The 26,143-nt window shown below is 42.7% G+C and overlaps 1 protein-coding gene across 1 annotated transcript; it reads right to left on the reverse strand.

Moving 5' to 3' along the window:
• Positions 1–1,499: 1,499 nt before the first annotated feature.
• Positions 1,500–25,784, reverse strand: SNX5 (sorting nexin 5). Its single transcript, XM_083448774.1, has 13 exons — positions 25,552–25,784; positions 19,885–19,989; positions 18,533–18,643; positions 17,035–17,156; positions 14,380–14,503; positions 13,658–13,753; positions 12,703–12,808; positions 12,533–12,608; positions 9,183–9,222; positions 7,126–7,212; positions 6,093–6,252; positions 4,339–4,424; positions 1,500–2,086 (listed from the first exon to the last, which is right to left on the reverse strand). The coding sequence occupies exons 1-13, from the start codon at positions 25,609–25,611 to the stop codon at positions 2,036–2,038; spliced, it is 1,224 nt and encodes a 407-aa protein (XP_083304900.1). The 5' UTR covers positions 25,612–25,784; the 3' UTR covers positions 1,500–2,035.
• Positions 25,785–26,143: the final 359 nt, after the last annotated feature.

A 26,143-nucleotide genomic window follows, 5' to 3' on the forward strand; every position in this document is an offset into this window, starting at 1 on the left:
GGAGATACCAAGGACTGAATCTGGGGCCTTTGCTATGCAAAGCATGTGCTCTACACTGATCCACAGTCCTTTCTCTGATTTGAAACCAGGTGTCATACTCTACCCGCTATGCTCTAGAGACAGTCAAGACACTCCACAGCTAAGGTTTTGCTCACCTGCTGCTTTGGGTTATGTTAACTTGGTAGGCGCTGAAGTTGACCATCTCTGTAGTTCATGCAGCCCTGTTCACAAATGGATGGAAATGTGTGATTAGGTATGTAGCAGTAGCCATGGTGCTTGTATCTAGGTGCTGATGAACAGACAATGGTGTCTGGCCAGGAGATAGGATGCCTCAGATCTTAACTTCCCCATCTTTCGGGGGAGGGCATTACATTTTATTTACATTACAGAAAAATACAAAAACACACCCATTAAGTTATCATATATAGAGAGGCATGAGTTATCATATAGACAAATGATGAAAATTATAAAGTTTATTGTTCCAAAATAATACAAACAGCAACCATTTACAGGGGAAAAAATTCTGCTTCAATGGAGTTTGATTAAATATCAGACATTGGCCCCAGAAACAGACTTTCAGTTAGTGCAGATGACAGGTAACTGGTATAATATCACCAGGAGGGTAGACTCAAACCAGTGGCTTCAAGTTACATGAAAGGAGATTTCTGACTAAATATCAGGAAAAACTTTCTGACATTAAGAGCTGTTCAACATTAGAACAGCCTTCCTTGGGAAGTTGTGGACTCCCCTGGTGACATACCAATGTAGTTTCCAAGCCATCAATTAATTCATTTTGCTGCTGTTGTGGAGTAAGGCTTCTTGTGATTAGGAAGTATCCTGGCAAATCTATGAATTACTATGACTTTATTGAACAGTAATCATTCGGGTGGCGCTGTGGGTTAAACCACAGAGCCTAGGACTTGCCAATCAGAAGGTCGGCGGTTCGAATCCCCGTGATAGGGTGAGCTCCCGTTGCTCAGTCCCCGCTCCTGCCAACCTAGCAGTTCAAAAGCACATCAAAGTGCAAGTAGATAAAAAGGTACCGCTCCAGCGGGAAGGTAAATGGTGATTCCGTGCGCTGCTCTGGTTCACCAGAAGCGGCTTAGTCATGCTGGCCACATGACCCAGAAGCTGTATGCCGGCTTTCTTGGCCGATAAAGCGAGATGAGCACCGCAACCCCAGAGTCGGCCACGACTGGACCTAATGGTCAGGGGTCCCCTTTACCTTTACCTAATCATTGTTTCAATTTATTATTGTGATTTCAATGTTTGTTTGTTTTTTAATGTTATTGTGGTTATTGTGAGCCACCTTTGTTGTTGGAAAAGTGGGATACAATTATTAAATCAAATCAAATAAACTCATCTTTTTCTGTTGCAGTACTAAGACGCTTCAGCCAGTGGAACGAGAGTCACACTGCACATTTCAGTATGTAAAACAGACGTGGGACATAGATGCCTATTACTGTTGCAAGAGCAAAGGAGACTCCACATCAATTAAATGCTACATAAATCAAGAGTAGACATTTATTTTTGTATTCAAGAGTACATACACAATCAAAAAATATTGCAGTAGAGGTTTATGAAATTGAATGTTAATGCATTTCCTTACAAAACTGCAAAGCATTAGCTGTAGTCATTTGCACATGGAAATAGAGATATTTGGGTTATGGTATATATGCAACAGGCACCATGACAGATTGTAATTTCAAATCTTCCACTGCACAAACTCATTTCCAGTGCTAAGGCATTTTTCCAGAAACCAGTTTCTTCCACAATAGTAATTTACCAGTTATCAAACTCATACACATATTGTTTGCTTACCCTGAGGTTTAACACGTCAGTGGAAATTCAAGCAAATCTATATGTAATACAATTTTTTTTAATCATTGAGATCAATGCATTAGTGTCAGCTTGGTTAGGTTTTTAGCCAGAAAAAGGTGGTATAGAGAAACCAAGCTAGAAACAGTCCCATGCGGCCGTTTGAGTGCAATTTCCAAGTGCCTTCCTCACTCCACCCCACACAGGTAAGTTGCCTTCAGTTCTTCTTCAACACTTCAATGCAGCTTTGTATGAGAGAAACATTATTCTGGAAGGCAAAAGAAGTAGTCCGTTAGGTGGAGGAGACAGGGAGCCATCAAACCTAACCACAGAATAAGATAATCCAATGTATTTTCAAATAGTCTCGTTCAATGTGCTTTTCTTGTTATCTGAAATACTGAAGTCAGTTTGGTAGTTTACATACATAAATTCAACACTGTAGCTCTATGCAGATGCAGTTACTATAACTGCCAGGTGAACTAAAGTATATCTGAAGGAGCATCTCCACCCCCATCGTTCTGCCCGGACACTGAGGTCCAGCGCTGAGGGCCTTCTGGCGGTTCCCTCACTGCGAGAAGCCAAGGTACAGGGAACCAGGCAGAAGGCCTTCTCGGTAGTGGCATCCGCTCTGTGGAACACCCTCCCACCAGATGTCAAAGAAAACAACAACTACCAAACTTTTAGAAGACATCTGAAGGCAGCCCTGTTTAGGGAAGCTTTTAATGTTTGATGTATTACTGTATTTTAATACTTGGTTGGAAGCCGCCCAGAGTGGCTGAGGAAGCCCAGCCAGATGGCGGGGTATAAATAATAAATATTATAAAGGTGGGTTAAATTCATTTTGGTGCAAAACTTTGAATGATTTCTAGTTCATCTTCACATTCAATACCTCCCCCTGCCAAACTCTTAGCTGTTACTTTTTAAAAAAAAACACTACTGAGCATCAGTAAAGAAAGTTAGGAAACAAAGTGTGGAGGCAACACGGTATGACTTTATTAGCCAGATAGAGATGCCGCTGTGGCTAATGTCTTAGTCACTGTTTCTAAACAATCAGATGGAGGGGTTTTCTTTATCTTCCCTGCTGAAGCCGTTTGCTCTCTTCCAACAGGAGCAACTTGCAACAAGTAATACAGAGACAGGGACAAAGTGAATGATGCCTTATGCCTTTAACAGCTGTGTGGCTGAAACATATTAAACAGGGTAAGTCTTTTCTGGTATGGGAAACCAATTGGGGGGGAAAGCTTCACCTGTTGGTATGCTGTTTGTCAGACAACTTATTGTTTGTGACCTCTGTTTCACTGTCGGACCTTATACTTCATCACAGCAGCTTATAAGATCTGAATGCTGATTTATTTTTCTTTTGCAGAAAAGAAAAATTTTCTGGACTAAAGGTTCATTCGGATAAACTGGAACTAGTTCCTGTATGGACAGGATGAACCAGAACTAGATTCTTTTAAAAATGACCTTTCCAAGCACTGATAGATCATGAGTGAGCATACTAAGCTTTCTTTGCCACTGTGTGGAGGTGTATGGTCGGACATTGGGATTTTCTTGTACGAGGTCTCAAAATTGCATGGGAAGCCTTGAGTCTAGCAGGTTCCTTTCTTCAGACCATGACCTTCCTGAGTTGAGGCTGGACATGAAAGAGCTTCAAGCACTTGTTTGGAGGTTTTAAAATTAAGTAGACACATGAAGTAGGTCTTCTGTATAAGAATAAGAACAAAACATCCCTCCCCCTGGATATGGCAACGCAGTGTGAATTCTCAAGATTTTGGGCACCTTGCTCTTAATTATATGCTCCAGTAGTCCCTCCTCCTAAACAAACCATGCCATTTCATAGCTGACTCTTATTCATATAAAAGGCTCTATGAGAATGTCCTTAAAGGTCAGAGTACTCAATTCAGACATATACAAGTTCTCCCTGCACCCAGAGAAAAGCAGTGGCACAGAAGTTCTTTGAAACAAATTTACTGTATTTTTCGCTCTATAAGACGCACCAGACCACAAGATGCACCTAGTTTTTGGAGGAGGAAAACAAGAAAAAAAATATTCTGAATCTCAGAAGCCAGAACAGCAAGAGGGATTGCTGTGCAGTGAAAGCAGCAATCCCTCTTGCTGTTCTGGCTTCTGGGATAGCTGCGCAGCCTGCATTCGCTCTATAAGACGCACACACATTTCCCCTTACTTTTTAGGAGGGAAAAAGTGAGTCTTATAGAGCAAAAAATACAGTAAACAAGTTTTCTGTCCATATTTGAAAAGTTTTACCATGCCAAAAAAAGACTTCTGGGCTTATTTAGTGATATTGAAAGTTTTGGTTGACAGCATAAAACACACTAATCTAAATCAAACTACTTAATTAGCAAACGCCCCCCCCCCCCCCCGGACAGCCTTCATATTGCAAAAGGCTTGCTTGCTAGCCCTCAAAGGACAAATACGCTGAACTGCCCCCAAATGCATACTGTGGAATATTTTCTACAGTTAAGGCAGCCTCCAACCAGTGTCTTACTTTAGAACACGTACCTTTGCATGCTTGATCTCGAGCTCAGACATTTCAATTAGATTTTTACGAAATGCTGCTATTCGCTTCTGTTTGAAGTTGATCAGTTCTGCCGTTGGGAGAACAGAGACGTTAAATCACTTGGAGATGGACTCTGGTGGGGGTCTTATCGTCTTAAATAATTTTAAATCACTACAATATTTTTGTATAATCTGAAAATTATTCTAATGGAGTGGGGAGAGAATTGTTTTCAGTTTCATTATTAGGCACAAATGGGGGGGTGGGCGGACACACCAGCAAGAGTCTACCCTGTGCATTACAGATGGGCTGGGTAGGAGAAGAGTGCTGCTACTACAGAAGAATGCTTGCATGCCAGAACCTAACACACATGGACTTCCATTAGTGTAGGAATTCATTTGAGTAGAGTTAGTTCTCCAATAGCTTAAGCCACTTTCATTTTAATTGAGTTAAATGATAAACACATGAACAAATCATTAGCATAAAGATGTTGAGTACTTGCCAACAGGAATGAGTAACTTTTACAGGCAGCAAAATGTTTTATGTCTTTTGAGAAACTTGGTAACTGAATTAACCCATTTTGTCAAACTATAAATAAGTGCCAAACATGCTGATATATTATTCCAAATAATACCCAGTTTTTCTGAAAGATTTCCATGGCACTATGGAAAGGGAAATGCACGCAGCGACCGATGAATGTGTGTGCCTGAACGATGCATGATCGTGGATGTATCCATGGTGCCAAACCTGGAAGTGACCTGAAAACATCACTTAACACGTCACTAAAAGGGCGTAATGGGGGTGGGCTCATACGTGTTCCTCCAATGCATGCGGGGGCCGTGAAAGGAACCCCCGTGCAAAATGGTTGTCGGCTGAATCAAAAGTCTGGGATGAAGGTAATGAATACTTGTCCCAAACTCTTAGTGTTAGCCCTAGTAATAAATTTAGAATGATTTTGTAGAGATAAAGAAAGGAAATAGCAATCAAACCAACAAAATTCATTCACAGAAATAGCTCAGTGCTGGCAGAGCATGTACATGTAGAATATACTGGGTGAAGGGGGGGGGGTTATTTTCAATTCTTGCTCAGTAGGGCAAAACTTTAGAGACCTAAAGAACAGAAATTATCATCGTTACCCTTATGTGTAATTCAAAAACAAAAACAATACTAAACCATAAAATAAAAGTTCTTAACAAAGTTCTGATTTTTCCCATGGCAGCTGTTTTGGGTTTTTTCTCGTTGTTTTTTTTTTGGGGGGGGGGGGGATATCAAGTGTCATTTTGCTTCAAAAAACCCCAAACTCATTTTTTTGCTTTGCAAAATGTAAGTCTACCCATCAGGTAATCCAGTACTCTTGGTCAGTGTTCAAATTACAAGGAAAGTGGTAGGGAGGCCATCGAAGAATTCATAAGCTTCCTGCCTCCTCACCTTTAAGACAAATCATGCTCTTGTAAAGCTCGACACAGTTACTGAGGGGGCCAGACTCCATTTGCCATCCCCACGATTCAGATGCTGGTTGTCGAACTTGATGCAGAAAAATGAGATCCCACCCATCACTTCAGAGCAATTTCAATGTTTATCCCTATGCTGATTGCTAGGGAATAAAGTCATGAACACCCTAGATAGACTGCATATGACAAGCAGAAGTTACATCTTTCTGCAAGGCAAGTAAACTCTAGACTGAAAAACTCTGGAATAACATCTCAGGCACATCCACTGCAAAGCTTTGCCTTAATGTGGTGTCCTGAAGTGGTTTTACCTTGTTTTGCAGATTCAGAAAGTTTCTCAAATCTTTGACAGCACTCTTGCTGATGTGCTTCTGCCAATTGGACATCTTTGCTTTTCAACCTAGCTTTATCCAAAGCTTTATTTGAATTTTCATACTCCACAAGGGCCCGTGTACGTCTGTACAAGAGATCCTGAATAGGTTGAGTGAAAGAAAAAACAGTTCTTGATCAGAGAATTTAACTCAAAGCTATACCCCATGTTATACAGATATGCAGCCTGATCTATATCTCAAGAAGCATTCCGAAATGAACAAAGAGCTTTTGAAGAAGTCTAAGATAAACCTTATTACAGTGGTACCTTGGTACTTGAACGGCTTGGCTCCCAAACAAATTGACTCCTGAACGCTGCAAACCCGGAAGTGAGTGTTCCAGTTTGCAAACATTTTTTGGAAGCCAAAGGTCTGACACGGCTTCCGATTGAGTGCAGGAAGCTCCTGCAGCCAATCAGAAGCCGTGCTTTGCTTTTCGAACTGATTCAGGAGTCATTTCGGGAGTCGTAGCCAAGCAGAGATATGAAGCTTATCTCCTTAGCACAAGTCTGCCAATCTAGGTCCATGGTGCCCAATGTGGTACCCTCCAAATGATGCTGCACTCCCATCTCCCATCAGTCCAAGCAAGCAGGGCCAAGGTTCAGAGATGCTGGAAGCTGGGATGCAATAAGTTAGCCTTGAGTACTGCAACATCCTGATTTTTTTCATGATTAGTGATATAGCTGAATCAGAAAGGGCTGCAAGTTTCTCATTAGAAGCAGTTGAATAAGGTCGTGAACTCCAGGTGTGGCAATTGGTCTAAGGAGTAGCCAAAGAGGTTCTGAACCTCAATGAAAAAAAAATGTACCCAATCAACAATGAACATAGTCTCCCCATTATCTTGGTACCATTTCAACCTTCAGATTGCGATCATGTGGATTGATTTGATAGCATTGCTATCCAAACTGTGGTACAAAGTTCAGCCAAATTGTTCTCATAGTGTAAGTACTGGAGAAAACGTTCAGAGAGGACTCACTTTTGCTGCTTCTATATTGAGCATATAATATCTTAGTAATTCTGATAGTTTCAAATCTTCATCAGAAGAAACACGATTCTCTACTTTCTATGGAGAAGAAAACATAATTACTGTATAGACAAACAATTTAAAATTTAGTGCATATTGGCTGTAGCATCTTTAAGAAAAAAAAGTTAAATTCTGCAGAATAAATAGTTCCATTTCAATTTGGCTTTGGGCTGTTTAGGAATGGAAACAACCTTGGCTGCCCTGCTGAATGACCCACACAAGGACACAGGAGTGACTTGAGGATATGATTCTAGACCGGGCTTCCTCAATCTCGGCCCTCCAGATGTTTTAAGACTACAATTCCCATAATCCCTCACCACTGGGTCCTGCTAGCTAGGGATCATGGGAGTTGTAGGCCAAATCATCTGGAGGGCCAAGGTTGAGGAAGCCTGTTCTAGACAGTAGTGCTGGGGAACTTCTATTTTACACCTTGGTCATTTGCTTATGGGGTGCCTCAAAGTTCAACCTTGCTGAGATTCTGGATCAGTGCCTGGGGCCTCCATGGACTTCCTGTAGGCTAACAAATGAAGCTTAATCCAGGAATAACTATGGTGCTCTGTGTCAGCAGGCAGGCAGGCATACTGAACTTTATGGCACTGTAGCTGCTAAACCTTATCACACCACACATTTCCCCAATAATCCAACAAATCAACAAAGTTATCCAGAACAGAGCATGCAGAAACACAAGATGGTGTGCACATCAGTAGGGTTCAGTTCAATAGAACTGCTGCTCTAGAAACAGGGGTTCAAGCTGTGTGGCACTAAATACAGGTTATTATTTTGGAATACCCTTGGACCCAACTCTGACAAATTATGTTCAGGTGACAGCTGCGGTGGGTATTCCTTTGCCCAGCGCAAGCTGGTACACCAACTACAGATCTGGCCATGAAAACACATGTCTTAGTTACACCTTGTCTGGACTACTTTTACTGGATGCACTCTAAGTGGGGCTTCCTTTGAAAAGGTGTCTGGAAACTCAGTTTGGTTCAGGGTGCAATAATCTTTAACATCCATTATGGGGAGGAATTGAACGTTGCAGTTTTCCAATGGTTCTGTCAGTGTAAGCACTTCAGCTTGCTGATAGAACATTCTTCCCTTTCCTCCCGCCAGGCACTGTTCTGGGGGTTCTCCAGTGGCGTAGCGTGGGTTGTCAGCACCCGGGGCAAGGCAAGTAATTTGCGCCCCCTAATCCGGGGCAAGGCAAGTAATTTGTTCCCTCCCCCCGCTGCACTGTCCCTCCCCCAGATAGTCCCTCGCTCTCTCTCCGCACCGCACCGCACGCCTGGCACCCCCCCCTCCACAGTGGGTGGCGACCCGGCGGCTCGGATCGGATTTGCACAGCCAGCACTGCAGTGAGAGAGAGTGAGCGAGCCAGGTAGGGGCAGAGAGATGCGAGTGTGAGCGCGCCCCCCCAGATGTTGCACCCGGTGCGGCCGGCCCCCCCTGCACCCCCCACGCTACGCCACTGGGTTCTCCAGACCCCAACACACACCCCCGAGTCAGTTTGCTGTGCTGGTTCCTGCTAAAGCACCTTCTTAGTTGAACTGGCCTGTGGTTTTTAAGCTAATGATACTAAAGGTACTGCACTAAGGTTTCTGCACTAAGATCATGGTCAGATGCCCCCTTGTGTGTCCCAACTGACCAGCGCAGTCCGTCAGGCTGTGTCTAAGGAGAGGCTTTCTCATAGGAAGTCCCTCCTGATGAAGTGAATGTTGACCCCTCCCTTACAATTGTTTGTCAGATGGCAAATACCTTCCATGTTAGAAAGACATCTGATCGATATGGTTTTATACTGATGACATGTGCCATTGTAGTTTTTTTGTTTTGTCTTCTGCTGCTTTTTCTGTAGATTACATTTTTATCTTGCTGCTTTATGCTACTTATGTTTTACAACACAATCTTAAGTGTTTTGATTGCTTTTAAGAGGGATGTTACTGTCTTGGATTATTTTTGGGGGAAAGGTGGGATATAAATATTTTAAATAAAAAATAAAATAAAATAAAAGTTACCCGGAGTTTCTCAAAGAGCTCAGAAATTTTCACCAAGTACCTGGGGAGGAATAGGGTGAGAAGAGAATGTTAACTGTATCTCCCAAACCCTGAACTCACACCAATAGCTTTATATTAGCAGCAAACCTCCTGCACTGGGGCAAGGAGTTGGGCCACATCAGCTATGGCTGCCAAGTTAGTGGTTAAATTCATAGGTGCAGTGACCTAGCTCCACACCTCCTCTGCCAAACTATTTGGCTTCTGTGCTAACTGTAGAGGAAAGTCTTTCCTCCACAACCAGGATAGAAACCTCCAGGTTGGATCACCTCCACCAGTCTACCTGGAGGAAAGCAATATTTTTAGTCTGTGTTTCCATGCTGGCTGGGAAGGAGAGTGCTCCCCCTTTTCTATGGCCAGCACAGTGACACAGGCTACTAGCCCCTTAGCAGGCATGTAAAAGACATGGCACTGCGAGTAACTTTTGTGGGCTTATTTATATAAGGCTAGATTCTGATTCTACCTGCCTGAACAGATTGGCCTGTTCCGTAAGGCTCCAGTTATGACGACACAGAAGAACACAGGGCAAGGAAGGAGGTACTAACAGTAGAGAGATGAAGCCGTACGAAAGACAAGAGGTGCAGGCATTCCTGACCAACAGAAGCTACCACACCTCATTAACTGGATAATCTGGTGAATGTATTCATGCTACTGCATCCTGCTAGGCAGTAATGAAATTTTAGCAGAGTCTTCCAGAGGGAACTCAATTTTCATCACTATAAATAAGTCCAACAGAGAGGAGTCAGGAATTATGCTTGAGGAAGATACTATAATACTAGAAGACAACTTAGATTAGAGATTGCTAACATGGAGCCCACAAGCATCAGTGTGCCCCCCAAAAAGTCTCAAAAGTGCACAACACATTTGGTCTTCGTGCTCAGTCCCTATTAGCCCTGATTTCCTCTCTCCTACAATGAACACTTTCCCTTTTCCCTTTTCATTGGATGCCCAGACTGGACAACCACCTTCACTTCTGTTCTGAACAGAGGGACAATGTGGAGGTGCCTGATGTAGTGCCTCCCCCTAACTGATTGGAGTGGGGCAATGGGGCATGCCTGTGCCATTCTGTAGTCCTGCCTCTTGTTCTGCTCTTAGCTAAGGCAGCCATTTTGGTTTAGGCAACAAACCCCACTGCAGCCATTTTGTGACTGGAGCCCACAGCACTCTCTCAAAATTCCAGATGTGCCCACTGGCCCAAAAAGGAGACCCCAAAGAAAAAGAATGAGGGCTGGTGTTGTTCTGGTGCAAAGAACTAGAAACATACATGGATCTGGAATAGAATGTCCAGCAATTGTACAGTTGCAAAATTTTAAACCTGAGTTTCAGAACACTTTTGTATCAGTAGGTGACAGCACACTCAAGTGAATAGCACTGTACTGGCAGCAGGCGGCGCTGCGGTCTAAACCACCGAGCATCTTGGGTTTGCTGATCATAAGGTTGGCTGTTCAAATACCCATGATGGGGTGAGCTCCCATTGCTCTGTCCCAGCTCCTGCCAACCTAGCAGTTCGAAAGCATGCCAGTGCAACTAGATAAAGAGGTACCACTGTGGTGGAAAGGTAAATGGTGCTTCTGTGTGCTCTGGCACTTGTCATGGTGTCCCATTGCACCAGAAGCCGTTTAGTCATGCTGGCCACATGACCCAGAAAGCTGTCTGTGGACAAATGCCAGCTCCCTCGGCCTGAAAGCGAGATGAATGCCATGCCCCATAGTCATCTTTGACTGGACTTAATCGTCCACAGGTCCTTTACATTTACCTTTCACTGGCAGCAAAAAATACCATAAGGGGTTGCATTCAAAGTAGCGCTAATAATAAAAAATAATAATAATAATTTTTTTTTTATATCCCATCCTCCCCAGCCGAAGCCGGGCTCAGAGCGGCTAACAACAATAAAAGTAAAACAGCATTCTAAAATCAATTCATTTTAAAATCAATTCAAAATCAAATTAATGGCAACCATTGAGCTAGAGTTCTGTCAGATTGTGCCTTGGCCAAAAGCCTGTGGAACAGCTCGGTCTTGCAGGTTCTGCGGAAAGATGTCAAGTCCCTAGTCTCTTGTGACAGAGCGTTTCACCAGATCGGGGCCACAGCCGAAAAAGTCCTGGCTCTGGTTGAGGCCAGCCTAACCTCCCTGTGGTCCGGGACCTCCAAGATGTATTTGTTTGAAGACTGTAAGGTCCTCTGTGCCTGTGGGGCATACCAGGAGAGGTGGTCCCATAGGTATGAGGGTTCTAAGGAGATTGTTCCATAAGTACAGGCATTTCTGCTTGCCCAATGGAATGTTCTCCCCTCTCCTCGCTCTGTATGCTGTTCTGGGGGCTCTCAAGACCTTCCAGAGCAGATCAGGGCGTGGGTGGCAAGGAGAAGCAAGGGCAGTCTTACCCTAGTGGGAATCATTACACTGGTTTCTGCTAGGGCAACAATTAAGTTGAATACAGCCCAATGAATCCACAGGAGTCAATTGCTGTTACATGAGAGGGTAAGAACAGCAGAATGCAGGGAGCAGAAGCAGCTAGCTGCCAGTTGAGAAATCAATAGTATTAAGACAAAAACAAAGAACAAAGAAATTTACAGACAATAGGTGATATCAACATTCATCATGCTCAGAGAAAACCCACTGAAATCAATAGGTCTATGCTGAATGACATGGGAAAGTATCCAACTGAACAGTTCCACTGGTGCAAGGATTCTTAGTTGTGCAATGGAAATTCTTCACCCTCTCCTCACCCTGCACGCCCTGTAAATCTGCTCCAGAGAGGGGAAGGATCCCCTGCAATAGATTCAAAGGTCAAGCTGGGAGGGGGTGGCAGCACAGGGAGAAGTGGGGATGGTTCTCTTGAACAGCTGAAAGTTCTTGTCCTAGTGAAACAGTACAGTTGGATAACTCCCTAAGCTGGATATCACCTACTTGCAAAAAAGAATCAATAGGAAAGAAATACAGAAAGTGAATATCAAAGGCAGAAAAATAAAAGGAAATAGCATGAAAACTAATCAAATTTACAGAAGGCACCAAAAGTTAATATTCTGAATTCTAACTTCCCTTTAATATTGTTTTCAGGTCTTTGATTTGGCTTAATTATACAGGAGGTCTCAACTGTGTCACCCCTAACATGTCCTGCTGCCATTTAAATAAAATAAAAAACTTATCAGGATAGCAGATGATGAATCTGACACATTACATCTACTTAGTGGCCTTTATCACTGTGACAAAGTAATAATAATAATACCTTTATTGTCAATGTACAACCTGTGTACAATGAGAGTTTGAGAATCTTTGCCAGAGCTATTTTTGAAGAGGAATGGAATGGACTTACTTTTTAATGGTAGTTGGTTCTTCTAGAGCCAGACTATTTAAGCAAGCCGAAGTATGAATATAGTCATCTGCAACATCTGTTGAGAAAGAACACAAAACACTTTCGGTCTTGTCTCTGAACTGAGCAGTATTTAGAAAATACTCAAGTGTCTCTATACGTGAAAAAGTTACTTTTATGAGCTCTTGTCATCTTTTCTGCCTTTGCACATGCATCCTTGATTCTGTTGTAGTAGTTTATAAGAAACGTCTTCTCTTGTCCAAAGAAATCATCTACTTCCTGGAAAGATATTTTCGGATGATTAGTGTTTTGACCAAGAAAACGCGAAAATTCGGCTAGAGTTACTTTCACATTAACCCTCTTTAGTAGGAATGCAGGCAGATTGGCTTTTGAAATCATTTACAAAATATTTAGCTACTTGAAGCCTTCCCTGAAACAAGTGAACATCATGTGAAGGTCTGTGTATGTGTGCAGAATTATGACAGCCCCAACCCCCTTTTACCTGAAAGTTACTTAAATCTTTTCAAAATAATCAGCCTTAAAACAAGAAAAACACTTTAAAAGTCCTGCTCTGATAAGTTCACTGCACAAGCAATCTCCATTCCCTCAGCTCTGTTCCCTACCCCATAAAAAAAATCCTGATAAGTTAGTTTTACTTTACAGTGGAAAGGAAAGTGCTGGCACTTTGCTCTCATCCAGCAGGGCTGTTGTTATGTCTATACCTCCAAAAATAGGGCAGAGGAGTGCTCACAGTAGTAATGAATTCATGGTGTCCTGGAGCCCCCAATTTGCCCCCCTCCAACCCACTCCATTGCTAAAGAATGAGCCTACGTGTTTGCTCTTAGCAACGCAATTTGCACAATTTCATGCCAGAAAGTCTTGAAGTGATTTACAATAAAACAGTTAACATACAAAAAAGGAGTTAAAACAATTGCATATATAAAAAGATTTTTTAAAAAATAAATATAAAAGCAGTTCAAAACAACAACAGCATTTATATGAAATCAATTAAAATCCAAGAGAGCAACTGGAATAAAGGTTTTTAAATGCTAGTAATACAGTAACTAAGCAGGCATACAGATTTATGGAAAATAACGCAAGAGACAATCTAGCTTTAAGAACTCTTACTTTAACCCCAGAGAACAGAACTTCGTCAGCGCTCTTCACCACAATTTTGAAGAAGCCACCAAACATTTCTTTTGTGTTTTTCCTCCGAACACTTAGCTAAGAGAGATAGGGAAAGAGACACGTTAGGCAGTGATAAACTATTCATTATCATTATGCTGGAATTAAAACCTGTGATCTTGGTGCTATTGGCACCATACCCTAACCCATGCATTTCCAGCATTCTACCCACAGAGCCCACTTTAGAGTGGTAGCTATTACGTGTGACAAATTGGCACTACAGGAACAGAGCCAGTTACAAAATTGTGGCAGGTGGAGTTTGGCATATTCAATCAGCAACTACAGACATAATTTTATTATTTCTAATCCTGTTTCAAAAATTGCTGAATTCTTTGCCACAGCACTTTCCTTGTGGCAAGGAGTTCCATAGTTCAGCTATCCTCAAGTTAAATAGGTGTTATTTACGGAAGCAATGTGAAGTTGTATATAACTTAAATACAGTCTTGCCTTCCTTTGACAGGATTTTTTGGGGCTTGATTCTTTCAGTGGTTCTTGTAATTGTCTGGATTGTTTTAAATGGAAGAATTTTGATTTTATATTTTAATGCTTTTATTAATTATGAATTTTGATGTTTTAATTTAATGATCTGTAAATCATCCTGGGATATTTTTGACGAAGGCTGGTTTAGAAATAGTGTAAATAAATGAAAAGCAGATGTGCCTTACATCCTGATCATACTCAAGGAAGACATGAAAGTTGTGATCTTGGCTGAGAAGAGGGTGGGCAGAAATTCGCTGAAGGAAGACTTCATGTGACGATACGGTTTTCTTGAAGACCGCAAGGTACTCCCTGGAAGAAAAATAATATTGGAATGGAAAAAAATGTGCTCCACTTTGAGCACACTTCGGCCTAATGTTCACCTGCATTGTAGTGGGCTGTGCATACAAGCATTGCAGGAATCTTCTTGCATAGAATCAAGGAGCTGGAAGAGACCCAAAGCGTCATCTGCCCCTCAGGAATCACAGCCAATTGCAGCCAATTACAATTGTACCTTGGAAGTCAAACCGAATCTGTTCCAGAAGTCCATTCGACTTCCAAAACATCTGGAAACCAAAGCACGACCTTTGATTGGCTGCAGAATTGGCTCCTGCAGCCAACTGGAGGCTGCAGATGTTCAGCTTCCAAAAATAGTTCGCAAACCGGAACAGTCACTTCCGGGTTTGCAGCGTTCAGGAGCCAAAAGGTTTGAGAACTAAGCTGTTCGAAAACCAAGGTATGACTGTAATTGCTTTCAATGATGAATGCCATAACTTCTTATTTACATTTCAGATGACAGATTAAATGCCACTCTCCCACCCACCTGTACCATCAGTGGCTGCAATGACCATATACCTCGAACTATGTGCATGGGTCCCGATCTGGCAGTAGGAACCACACGCACAGCCAGAGACTGGAATTATAGACCATCCCCAGAAACAGGACTTTGGGCACCTGCTTCACAGCAAACTCATCTCCCTTGCTGAACTTGGATGACTTCCATCACATACAATTCTTGTCAGAGCTTTTTTTTCTAAGAAAATGTTTAGGGGTACTCTCATTTTCCTACTCATATTGAGATACTGCCCCTCAATAGGCCAAACATAGATTCACAAAATATTTAGGGTACCCCTGCATCCCCCTAGAAAAAAGCACTGGTTCTTGTATCCAGATACGAACTTTAGCGTATTCACACACACCCATATCTTGATATTTTAAATCAGTACAGTGGTACCTCGCAAGACGAATGCCTCGGAAGACGAAAAACTCGCAAGACGGAAGAGTTTTTCGTTTTCTGAGTTGCTTCGCAAGACGGATTTCCCTATGGGCTTGCTTCGCAAGACGAAACATCTTGCGCCTTTTTTTTTAAACTGCCAATGCATTCCTATGGGAAACGGTCAATACACATTGGTGCTTCGCAAGATGAAAAAACTCTCAGAACGAATTAATTTCGTCTTGCAAGGCACCACTGTATTCAGACTTTCAGACTTAAGACCTACCCTTTAATCCCACTAAAAAAAAATACTGCAAGGCTTTGTGTCATGACAGGCTCATAGATCGACTGTGACACTAAGCTGATAAAGGTGCTACAAGCCACCATACATATCTGTCTCCAATGACAATGCTGTATCAAAGAGTCTACAAGCCAGATCATTCAAGGCAGGGATGGGGGACCTTGTAGCCCTCCATTGCTGACTCCAATTCCTAATTTGATCCAGTCAGAATGGTCTATCAAGATCTGTACAGCCACAGGCTCCCTATCTCTTCTTTTTGTTGTGTGTGTGTTAACTCCTTCCAGAACAGACTGATTACCAGCTAGTTGGACAGATGACATTCACACTAACAGCAACTCTGCCTTCAAACTGGATCCCAAATTGATTTCCAGGCCTAATCCAAAGCACAGGTTCTTAATTTTAAAACCTTCAACAACTTGGTTCTAGTAATCTCTGAGAATGTGCAAATTTTCCAAGCACTTGAGATCTTCTGAGGAGACCCTATTTTGAAACATGTCTTATGGGAAGCCTAGGTTACTCTCAAACAGGAGAGGAGCCTTCTTCGTAGCAGCTCTGATGCTCTGGAATAGTCTACCAAGACAGGTCTTATTCTCTTTTTGGAGAATGGTGAATTCGCCTACCCCAACCTTTCACAAATACTGGATGACAGACTGCTATCATGTATTGTAGCTTTATTGAAATTAGGGTTAATTAGGTTATAAGTTTTCTTAAGCTTGTAAATGACAATTTGTCTAAATAGTGGTGCATAAACAGATTTAAATAACATGAGCTTTTAACTAGGACTGGGGAAACTGGCTTTAAATCCCCATTGGCACTTGGACTTTCACTGGGTGACTTTGAGCCAGTCACTACCTCAGAGCCAAACCTGCACACAAGATTTGCTGAGAGGATAAAATGATAGAATTGTGGAGTTGGAAGGGACCCTAAGGATCATCTAGTCTAACCCCTGCAATGCAAGAATATGCAGCTGTCCCATAAGGGGATCAAACGTGCAGCCTTGACATTATCAGCACCATGCTCTAACTAACTGTGCTATCCAGGGCCATATATTGTCCTTAGAATAAAGGGAGGATATGAATGCAACAAACTAAACTAAACTAAACTAAACTAAACTAAACTAAACTAAACTAAACCAAACTAACTAAACTAAACTAACAAACCATGCAGAGGCGTGGGAAGACAATGCAAATTCAGAAAACTTACTAGGCTGTTTTAACCTGTAGAGTCTTGATAATTCAGAAGCCTTCTTTGCACTCGTATAGATTTGTCAGCAAGCAAACATTTATAAGGGATATAGAGGGTCTTTTCATTAAGTATGATCACACTCACGCTTCCAGCTCTTGCTTCATTTTGGCAAATTCCTCTTTTGTCATAGACATTTCTCCTTCCCCAAGCTTATGCATTTTCTCTCTGGGGCCATCAAAGTCAGGCTTTGCAGGTGCTGGAGGAATCTTAGACAAAAAGATCTGTTGTTAGGAACCTCCTTGTCCAAAAAGAGAACTTCAGTAATTTCTACTGTCTAGCAATTTCTACAGGAACACTGCTAGTCAAACATCTAATTTCTATGGAAATCCCTTCAGAAAGGCCACCTCTTTGTTGAGCTTCCAGTGCTTTCTGAAGACTTTTTTATTCATTTTTAATAGAATTAAAAGAATAGCTTTTAGTCATTTTTAGTTTAATTGTATTGTGTCTCCTACTGTAAATAAGTAGAATATAAATTGTCAAAGTAAATAATAAATAAATAACTTAGGTACAGTATAGTATAACAATATTTCTCTATAGAACGGCAGTGTAAATGCTGAAAAGATGTGAAATGAACTAAAATATGACTAATGTACTCAGAGTGTTCTAAGGGCAAATCTGTAGCTACAGATCTGGTGGGACGGAGATTGAGGATAGACAGTGGTGGAGACGTAGCACATTGCAAGTAAATGCAAAACTGCATCTCAAAAAAGTAGTATTGTATTGTATGTCTAATTTAAATAAAATGATGAAATTTGAAGTGTGAGAAGTCCTGACAATCTCATTGCCTTTGTATGAAACCTTTAGCACAAAAAATAGGGGCATTTGTTGAGGGATGTCAAATGCTCTTGGAGCTAAAACTGAGAACGGCACTCTCGCACACACAAGCATACACACACTCTTGCTGCTAAACATATATGTCATTTCTCAGCCACTTCAGTCTTCAATAAAACCAACAAGCTAAAAAAAATCCAAACCAACAATAGTACAATAAAATTTATTTTAAAAACTGGAGAAAACTCAGAAAACCACACAATTCAAAGATTAGCAAAATAAAGAAGAATTTAACTGCACTTCCGCAAGATCCACATCTCTGGCTCTTCCCAGATCTCCTTTTGGAGGGAATTTCAGAAAAGAATCCACCAATGAAGTATCACTACTTCATTAAATTATCATCTTGCTGACCTCAATAAGGTTTCATTATTTGATAAACTCAAAATAAGTTACTGTAAAGAGTTGAAATGTGGTTACTTAATAGTGCAATCCTACCCATGTCTACTCAGAAGTCTCACTGAACCCAATGGGGTTTAATCCCTGGTTAAGTGGGTACAGAACTGCAGCAAAACAAATAATAATAATAATAATAATAATAATAATAATAAATTTTATAATATCCATAGGAACCCCCCTCATGCATTGAAATGGGTTTCAAGGCTACAGATATATACCAATATACACTGGAGATTAAGAATCAGTACTATGGAATTCTAAAACAAAAAAATCAGAATCCACAGAATTACTTGTTTGCAATTTCCTTGATTAGAGAAGATGTCTGCATTTTAAATCAGATTTTGTAAGTACTTACAATTAGTCCTGCATACTCTTCTGTCTCAATAAATGTGTCATGCAGCCACTCAAAATCTTCATGCTGTCTTGTAACGGAGAATTCTGTGCTCTGAAAAACTGGCAGTGTAGTCTGAAAGCAGAAATCAGTTACTCCTTTGGACCTCATTAATACAAAAAATAAAAATAATAAATAGTGTAGGATTTTGATACTGTTAAGCTGGAACATGGGTGGGAAGACTTCAGGTTTGTAGGATCTACTTTTTTTTTTTAACTAGAACCCTGAGAACCACCAACTGGAGCCGGGTGTAAAGAAACACGTGTAAAATTAAAGGATCCTGAGACAAGAGATGAGAAATCTGTTCTGAATGCCAGAAATGGAGTTTACAGCCCTTCTACACAAAACTCCACTCCTAGCTTTCCTCACTTGCTGTTGCAACTATATCCCATATTCAGATCCATGCAGGCAGCACAACTGCCCTCAAAAACTGTTTAGAAGTCAAGATACAAACAAAGAGAAAAGAACTGAACTGATTTTACGTTTACAGACACAAATCTCTCCCCCCCCCCCACTTACTGAAATCAAATCTGAATTACTACATGTTATTAAAAGCAGTAATATAATGTGTGAATATAAAGTGAGATTAAACAAATGAACCAAAAACCAGTATCTTAAATTTCTTAACCCCAACCCAGTACCATAAAATATTTCATCATCCCTGAAATAGTGCTTTTGTTCAATTTAAACAAAACCTCAGCTTATTTTGGCCATGGTTCATTTTGAATTTTATACAAATGGATATTTTGGTCTGAAACATGATATACGGATTTTCAGATGGTTTTCAATACATTGCTCAATCTTGATCAGTACAAGAGGTATTTAGATGTATATGGAAACAAGTGAAAAAAGAAAATATCATAATAAAAAGTACAGTGGACCCTGTGGATACGGATTTAATTCGTTCCGGGGGGGTCCATGCGCACCCTGAAAAATCTGTAACCAGAGGCACCGCTTCTGTGCACACACGTGGCACGACAGAGCACTTCTGCACATGTGCGAGCGATGAAACCTGTAAAAATACTTCCGGGCTTGCCGCTTTCGCAACCTGAAGATTACGTATCCAGAGAGGCACATAACCCGAGGGGTCCACTGTAGAGGGAAGATTTCCCAAGAGATAATTTTGGAGAGACAGAGCACATCATCTTTTTAAAAATTGGCATAAAAATGCTTTCATTTCAATTTATGTGAGGTAAGGCTATTTTCCAAGCCATGTTCACTAATCTGTAACTTCACAGAAGTTACCTTGATCACGAATCATGGCAAAGTTGTAGCTTTGTTCCAAATTTAATTATCCTTCTTCCCTGCCATCTTACCTTAGTATGGACTGTGAATTTCACTTTGTCTTTTTCACTGAGAGCATCAGGGATATCAATCTGGAGTGAAGGGTCAATATTTAGATCCACAGACACAGACCTCATCTGAAATGAAAGCAGAAGGAATTTAGAGGGCTGGAGATCTCATCAACAGCTTCCTACACCAAGTCCTTATCCGTCAAACCTCAGCTAGGAGGATGGGATAGGAATAGGAATTATTTGGAAGCAACCTTAGGGTCACCTATTTACTGTGGTACTGCTGCTGAGGAGTCCTTTGGTGGCAGGCACCAGGGGTGTTGCTAACTGGGCACTTGAACAGGCGCTGCAACCTGTGATTGATAGGAAAGACCCACTTAAGTGAAAAGGTGAACGCATCTCTGGGAGGAGATGGAACGGCTGTCTTTTCTTTAAAAAATTGTCCTTACCAGAGTTCAATCTCTATTTGTAACCATTAACAGTAACAATACATGAAAAATATATGAGAGGGTTATTATAAGATCAATTGAATAAAAACAGGACTTGGGGGTGGGGAAGATAAAACTACTTTTTTTTTCTTTCCTTAGGAGCAGCATGACATTTAGGTAGTTTAGAATTACAGTGGTACCTCTGGTTAAGAACTTAATTCGTTCCGGAGGTCTGTTCTTAACCTGAGGTACCACTTTAGCTAATGCGGCCTCCCGCTGCCGTCGCACGATTTCTGTTCTCATCCTGAAGTAAAGTTCTTAGCTCGAGGTACTACTTCTGGGTTAGCGGAGTCTGTAACCTGAAACGTTTGTAATCTAAGGTACCACTGTATACTGCAATCTCAGAGAAGCCTATGCAGGACTGGCAGAAAGTTAATTTGAATTTTATTTCAAAATTTATTTCAAAAGAAGGGCTAGAATTAATTTCAACATTGTTTATCAAAACTGCTTGCCCCCATGTATGATGATGACCTCCTCCCACACCACTCTTAGTGCATTAAGATCTTCAACTGAGGTCTCTCTCTGAGTTCCACTATATATATATATATATATATATATATATATATATATGGAAATCAGAGTCATAACTAGGGCTGTGTGATGTATCAATACATTGTCTGAAACCGGTCTGAAGATCAGATCGCGGCAACAGTTTCAAAAATTTTGAGCTTGCAAGCGTGCAGGACTGTTGGGTGGCGATTGCTGGGAAGGACCAGAGAGAGTGATTCACGTTGTGGTGGCCTTGGCAGAAGAAGTCCAAGAAAGAGCTCCTCTGCCTGCCTGCACCTTCCCTCCCTCCACAGCCCAGCTGCTGCTCCTTAATTCAGACGTTGTAATATATTGGTGTACTGTATTGTGATGGTTAACTAGTGATATATCACTAGTTCTTGGTATGTGAAGAAGTGTGCATGCACACGAAAGCTCATACCAGGAACAATCTTAGTTGGTCTCTAAGGTGCTACTGGAAGGAATTTTTTAATAGTGATATATCACAATGTGAAAAATCAGATGTCATCTATCTGGGAGCAAGGAACTGAAAGCTGAGCCAAGTGGAAAGGAAACAAAAACGAAACAGCGGAGCAAAGACAGACAGGGGCTGAGGGAGAGGTTAGGGTGGGCAGGCTGGAAAATGAGTTGCTATTGCCTTTTGAATGCTGGGTAGAGAGTGGGAATGGCCAGACCACAGAAGGACAGTTTGCTTTGGTCTTCAGTTGCTACCTGCAAAGTTAGCTGTTCATCCCGCTCCCAGCTCCCAAGTGAGAAGGAATCCATTTAACCATGTGAAAGAGTTTTGTTTACTTATGCCAAGAGTACCACAAGGGAGTCTCTTCAGCACATCAAAAGGCGCAGTGCTATTTTTCCTAGAAAAAGAGGTGCCAAAACTCACCATGAACACCTCACTCGTTCTCTCAGAATGGCAATGGCGCCCACCTGAGAGGTGCTGAAACTGAGTTTTGGTGAGTTCAAGCTGAGAAAAAGCCCTGAAAAGGCTTCAGGGGAGCAGCGCTGAAAGGGAATGCCAAAAGCTCAATAGCTGGTGACAGCTTTTCAGCTATTTTAGTCAGCAAGGAACACTACTCTTGCGCTCCTGTGGTGGTGATTTCTGTCACAAACAAGTGGCAAGATTTCTATCTCCACTTGGTCACAAGGGGGCGCTCCTTAGTTCCAAAAGGCGACTGGCTCCCGGTTAGTTTCAAATGCTGGCGCAGCAGGCACATAAAAGTGCATACAAGTACCGCCTGTCTATATGTATGCATGTCTGTGACCCGTGTGCACAAAATGTGTGCACAAGTATGGTCATGTCCAGGTCGTCACATTTGCTGCTGCTATGTGCCTCTACGAATTTGGACCAACAGGGAGCGTGGCAAAAAATTCTTAGCCATGTCTGCACTAGACTTCTCAGTATTGTAGCAGGTCTAGGGTAAAGAAAAGCCTGCCTGCTGCCATGCAGAAAACAGACAAATTACTAATTAATATTTTACATCCCTTCCCCCCTCCAGGTTCATCTGACTTTACACTTACAGCCTGGTATATTGTATGTTGCCCTGTGTGAGGAACAGACCTATGAAGCTTGGTGCTCAACAGCCTCAAACGGACAGAGTGTTCAACCAATTTGGTTCCCCTTCCTTATTAATGTAGCATTATGGTAATTACTTAATTATGTTATGTAAATAATTAATGTAATTAGCCTCCCTCTGAACTCAAAACGCATTTTGGGGGAAGCTGTTACATCATCTCAATCTTCTACCCTTTCCTCTTCCACCCTACCCATTATTTAATTTTCTTCTATTGCCTTTTGGAGTGTTTAACTGGCTAGATTTTCTTTTTGTTTTGTGTTATATTCTTGCTTGTTTGATGTACTACATTGTTCCATGCTCTGAAACTCTTAAGAAAAAAATAGACCCTAACTTCTGTCACCTAGCTGGATCAGGGCTTCCTGCACTTCTGAAGTTACATGTATACACAGGCAACCCCCATTTTGTGTGGGGGTTACGTTCTGGGTCATCACACGCGTCAGTGGAGTGCGCATAAGCCCACCCTGCCCACTTCCGGGTCCAAAAACAACTCCAGCATTTACGGTCACGCACTCTTTGAACGCACACAAAACAGGAGTTGCCCGTAGACTGTGTGCCATGTCAGCACATTCAATTGCCAAAAGGTTTATACAGCTATTCTGAAGTTACTTATCTTAACTGCCCAGGCACATTCTGTTGTCAAAACAATATATATTGCAGAGTATATTGGGGGGGGGGGGAGGATACTGGACAAAAGAAACAGCTTCCGCTCAGATAACACTCTATTCCAGAATAAGCAACAAATTATGCATGAAGTTCATAGTGCAATTTAGGATCACTTCACATTACGTGCAGATTGGTTTCCAGCATGTCCACTTGTGGTACGCAACGCAAGGCTACTCCTACTCAGAGTGGATCTTGCCTGCAGGCTAATGATTAATGATCCCAGGCAAACAGGGTAGGAAAGCTGTAGGGCTCCAGTGCTGTTGGAATCATAGTTTCATTAGCCTCGGCCAACACACTCAACTGGCAGCAGTCAGAAACTATAATGGGAGTAGAAGTGCAGTCCAACACCATCTGGGGAACCACAATATGTATTGTAAGGATTTATTAAGCATTATTCTATTAAAAACATAAAAATGTGGGTCACAAATTGAGGGCGACTTGATGTTAAGATGAAGGCATATTAAAAATGTGGGTACAGCATAATGTTGTGTGTGGTTTTTTTTAATCAATCAATGGTATATACGTTCTACAAAATAAATTTTAGGCTGCAATTCTATGCACACTTTCCTAAGAATAAGCCTTACTGAAAACAGTGGAAGTTGCTTCCAAGTAAAGTTGCAGAGGATTGCACAAGAAGTCCCAATGATCTAGGCTAAACTGAACATAATGGTAGTAGTTCTTTGCATTTAAGCACAACAAATTTTAAAAGTAAACTGACTGGAGATGGGCTGCAGTTCACTGGCATTGTTTGCAGACGCTCAAAATGATGTCACGCGCATGCGCGGAAGCGGCGGAAGGCGACCTGCGCGTGCAGACACGCAGTCGCATCTTATGTATACTTCAGGATGGAAAGGGGCTCCGGAACGGTTCCCGTTCGTTTCCAGAGGTACCACTGTAATTTATTATTTATACCCCGCCTATCTGGCTGAGTTTCCCCAGCCACTCTGGGCAGCTCCCAATCGAGTGTTAAGAATAATACAGCATTAAATATTAAAACCTTCCCTAAACAGGGCTGCCCTCCGATGTCTTCTTAAAGTCAGATAGTTTTTTCTTTCCTTGATATCTGCTGGGAGGGCGTTCCACAGGGCGGGCGCTACCACCGAGAAGGCCCTCTGCTTGGTTCCCTGTAACCTCACTTCTCGCAATGAGGGAACCGCCAGAAGGCCCTCGGCGCTGGACCTCAGTGTCTGGGCTGAATCCCTCGGCCAGCCCCTGCCAGCAGTACTGAGCTAGCAGACCACAGGCCTGGCATGGTGGAAGGCAGCTTCCTACGAGCGCATCGCCCCGTGTCCGGACTGCATCCCGACCCACCTCCTCCCCACCGGTGTTGGAGGTGCAGCCCGAGAAGCGCCTCGCGGGGCTTCCCAAGGCAAACCTTGCCCCCTCCTCGCGGTGGGGCAGCTCCGCCCTTGAGGCAGAGTCCCCGCAGAATCCGAGACCAGGGAGAAGAGTCAATGGAAGAAGATTGGAAGAAATTTAAAGTATATTTACAAAAATACTGTAAAATTAATGAATGTTAGAAGTATATTGGAATGAAGTTACACGGTTTTAGCAGAAGGGTTATTAAGAATGATATGAGCATTAAGTGTTAATGCGTTAAACTGGGAAATTGAAAATTAAATTGTATTATGATAAATTAAAGATTAAATTGAAGAAGAGGGAAAGGATTTGTTGAATTAGATAACTTGAACTAGAATACAAAAAAGGGAGGTGTGAGGAAGTAGAGGAAATAAGCTAATGAAAGATGTGGATATAAAATTTGGATGTGTGTTTTTACTTTTGTTTCTTTTTTGTATGTTGTACTGTATTGTTGTATTGTTTTTATTTCAGTTTCTATTGTGGATGTATTGTTTGTTGAATTTATGTATTGCTTTTTTTTCTTTTTTATTGTCTTTCTTGTTATAAGTATAAAATACCCAATAAAAATCTTATAAAAAAAAAGGAGAAAAGGAGTCTGACGGGGGGGGGGCACTGCATGAGGGAGCCGGACAGCGCGCAAGAAGCGGGCCGACCGCGTCCACACGGGCAGGCAGGCGCAGGTAAGCGGTGCCGTCAGGAAGCGGGCCGGCCGCGTCCACACGGGCAGGCAGGCGCAGGTAAGCGGCCCCCTCCCCGGAAGCGCTGCCGTCGCGCGACGCCCGTCCACAAGCGAAGCGGAACCGACTCGCTCCCTGGAAGCCGTCAGCCCGGACTCCGGAGGCCTTTTTCTGCTCCGCGCCTTGGCCTCCGAAAGGGGGGGGTTCAGTTGGGTAAAAGTCGCGCGCATTCCCTCCCCCCCCTCAAAATATGCGACCGCCTGACAGAGCAGCGCTTCTCTGAGGGGAAAAGAGGCGGGGGGGGAGGGGAAGCGCTTCTTCTCGGGCGGGGCTGTGGAGAGGCTTCCTTGCACCCCCCCCCCAGGCCAAGCCCGGAGAGAAGGGCTCCCCTCGCCCGCCCCCCCGCCCGCACCGAGCGAGCCTCACCTTCTCCCGGCTCCCCTTCTCCTCCTCCCGCAGCAGCTGCTCCTTCGCGGCCACAGACATGACAGCGCCTCGCCTGGGCGGCCCTCACTGCGCAGCCGCGGAGGCTCCCCCGCGCGCCGCCTTTTCTGCCGCTCGGGAGGCGGCTGCCCCGCCCCCGCCATAGAGATAAGAAAAGTGTAGATGAGCCCCGTTTGCAGCTGCCCGTGCATCTTCTCTTCCCTAAGCCGCCTTGAGTCCCGTGTCCGGGGATGGGGAGGAAAGGTGGGCAGCGCCGGCCCGCCCAGGAGGAGAGCTGAGGCGACCGCCTTCCGGAGGCAGGACCCAATGTAGGTCTGGGCAACGCCCAACACAGCCCACGCCTCTATGGCCCAAGGGCTGCATTACTTTCTTGGGCTCCACGATCACTGCAGATGGTGACAGCAGTCATGAAATTAAAAGACGCCTGCATCTTGGGAGAAAGGCGATGGCAAACCTAGACAGCATCTTAAAAAACACAGGCATCACCTTACCGACAAAGGTCCGTATAGTTAAAGCCATGGTTTTTCCAGTAGTGATGTATGGAAGTGAGAGCTGGACCATAAAGAAGGCTGAT

The sequence above is a fragment of the Podarcis tiliguerta genome, assembly GCF_965153285.1.
Source record: "Podarcis tiliguerta genome assembly, chromosome: 7".
NCBI lineage: Eukaryota > Metazoa > Chordata > Lepidosauria > Squamata > Lacertidae > Podarcis > Podarcis tiliguerta.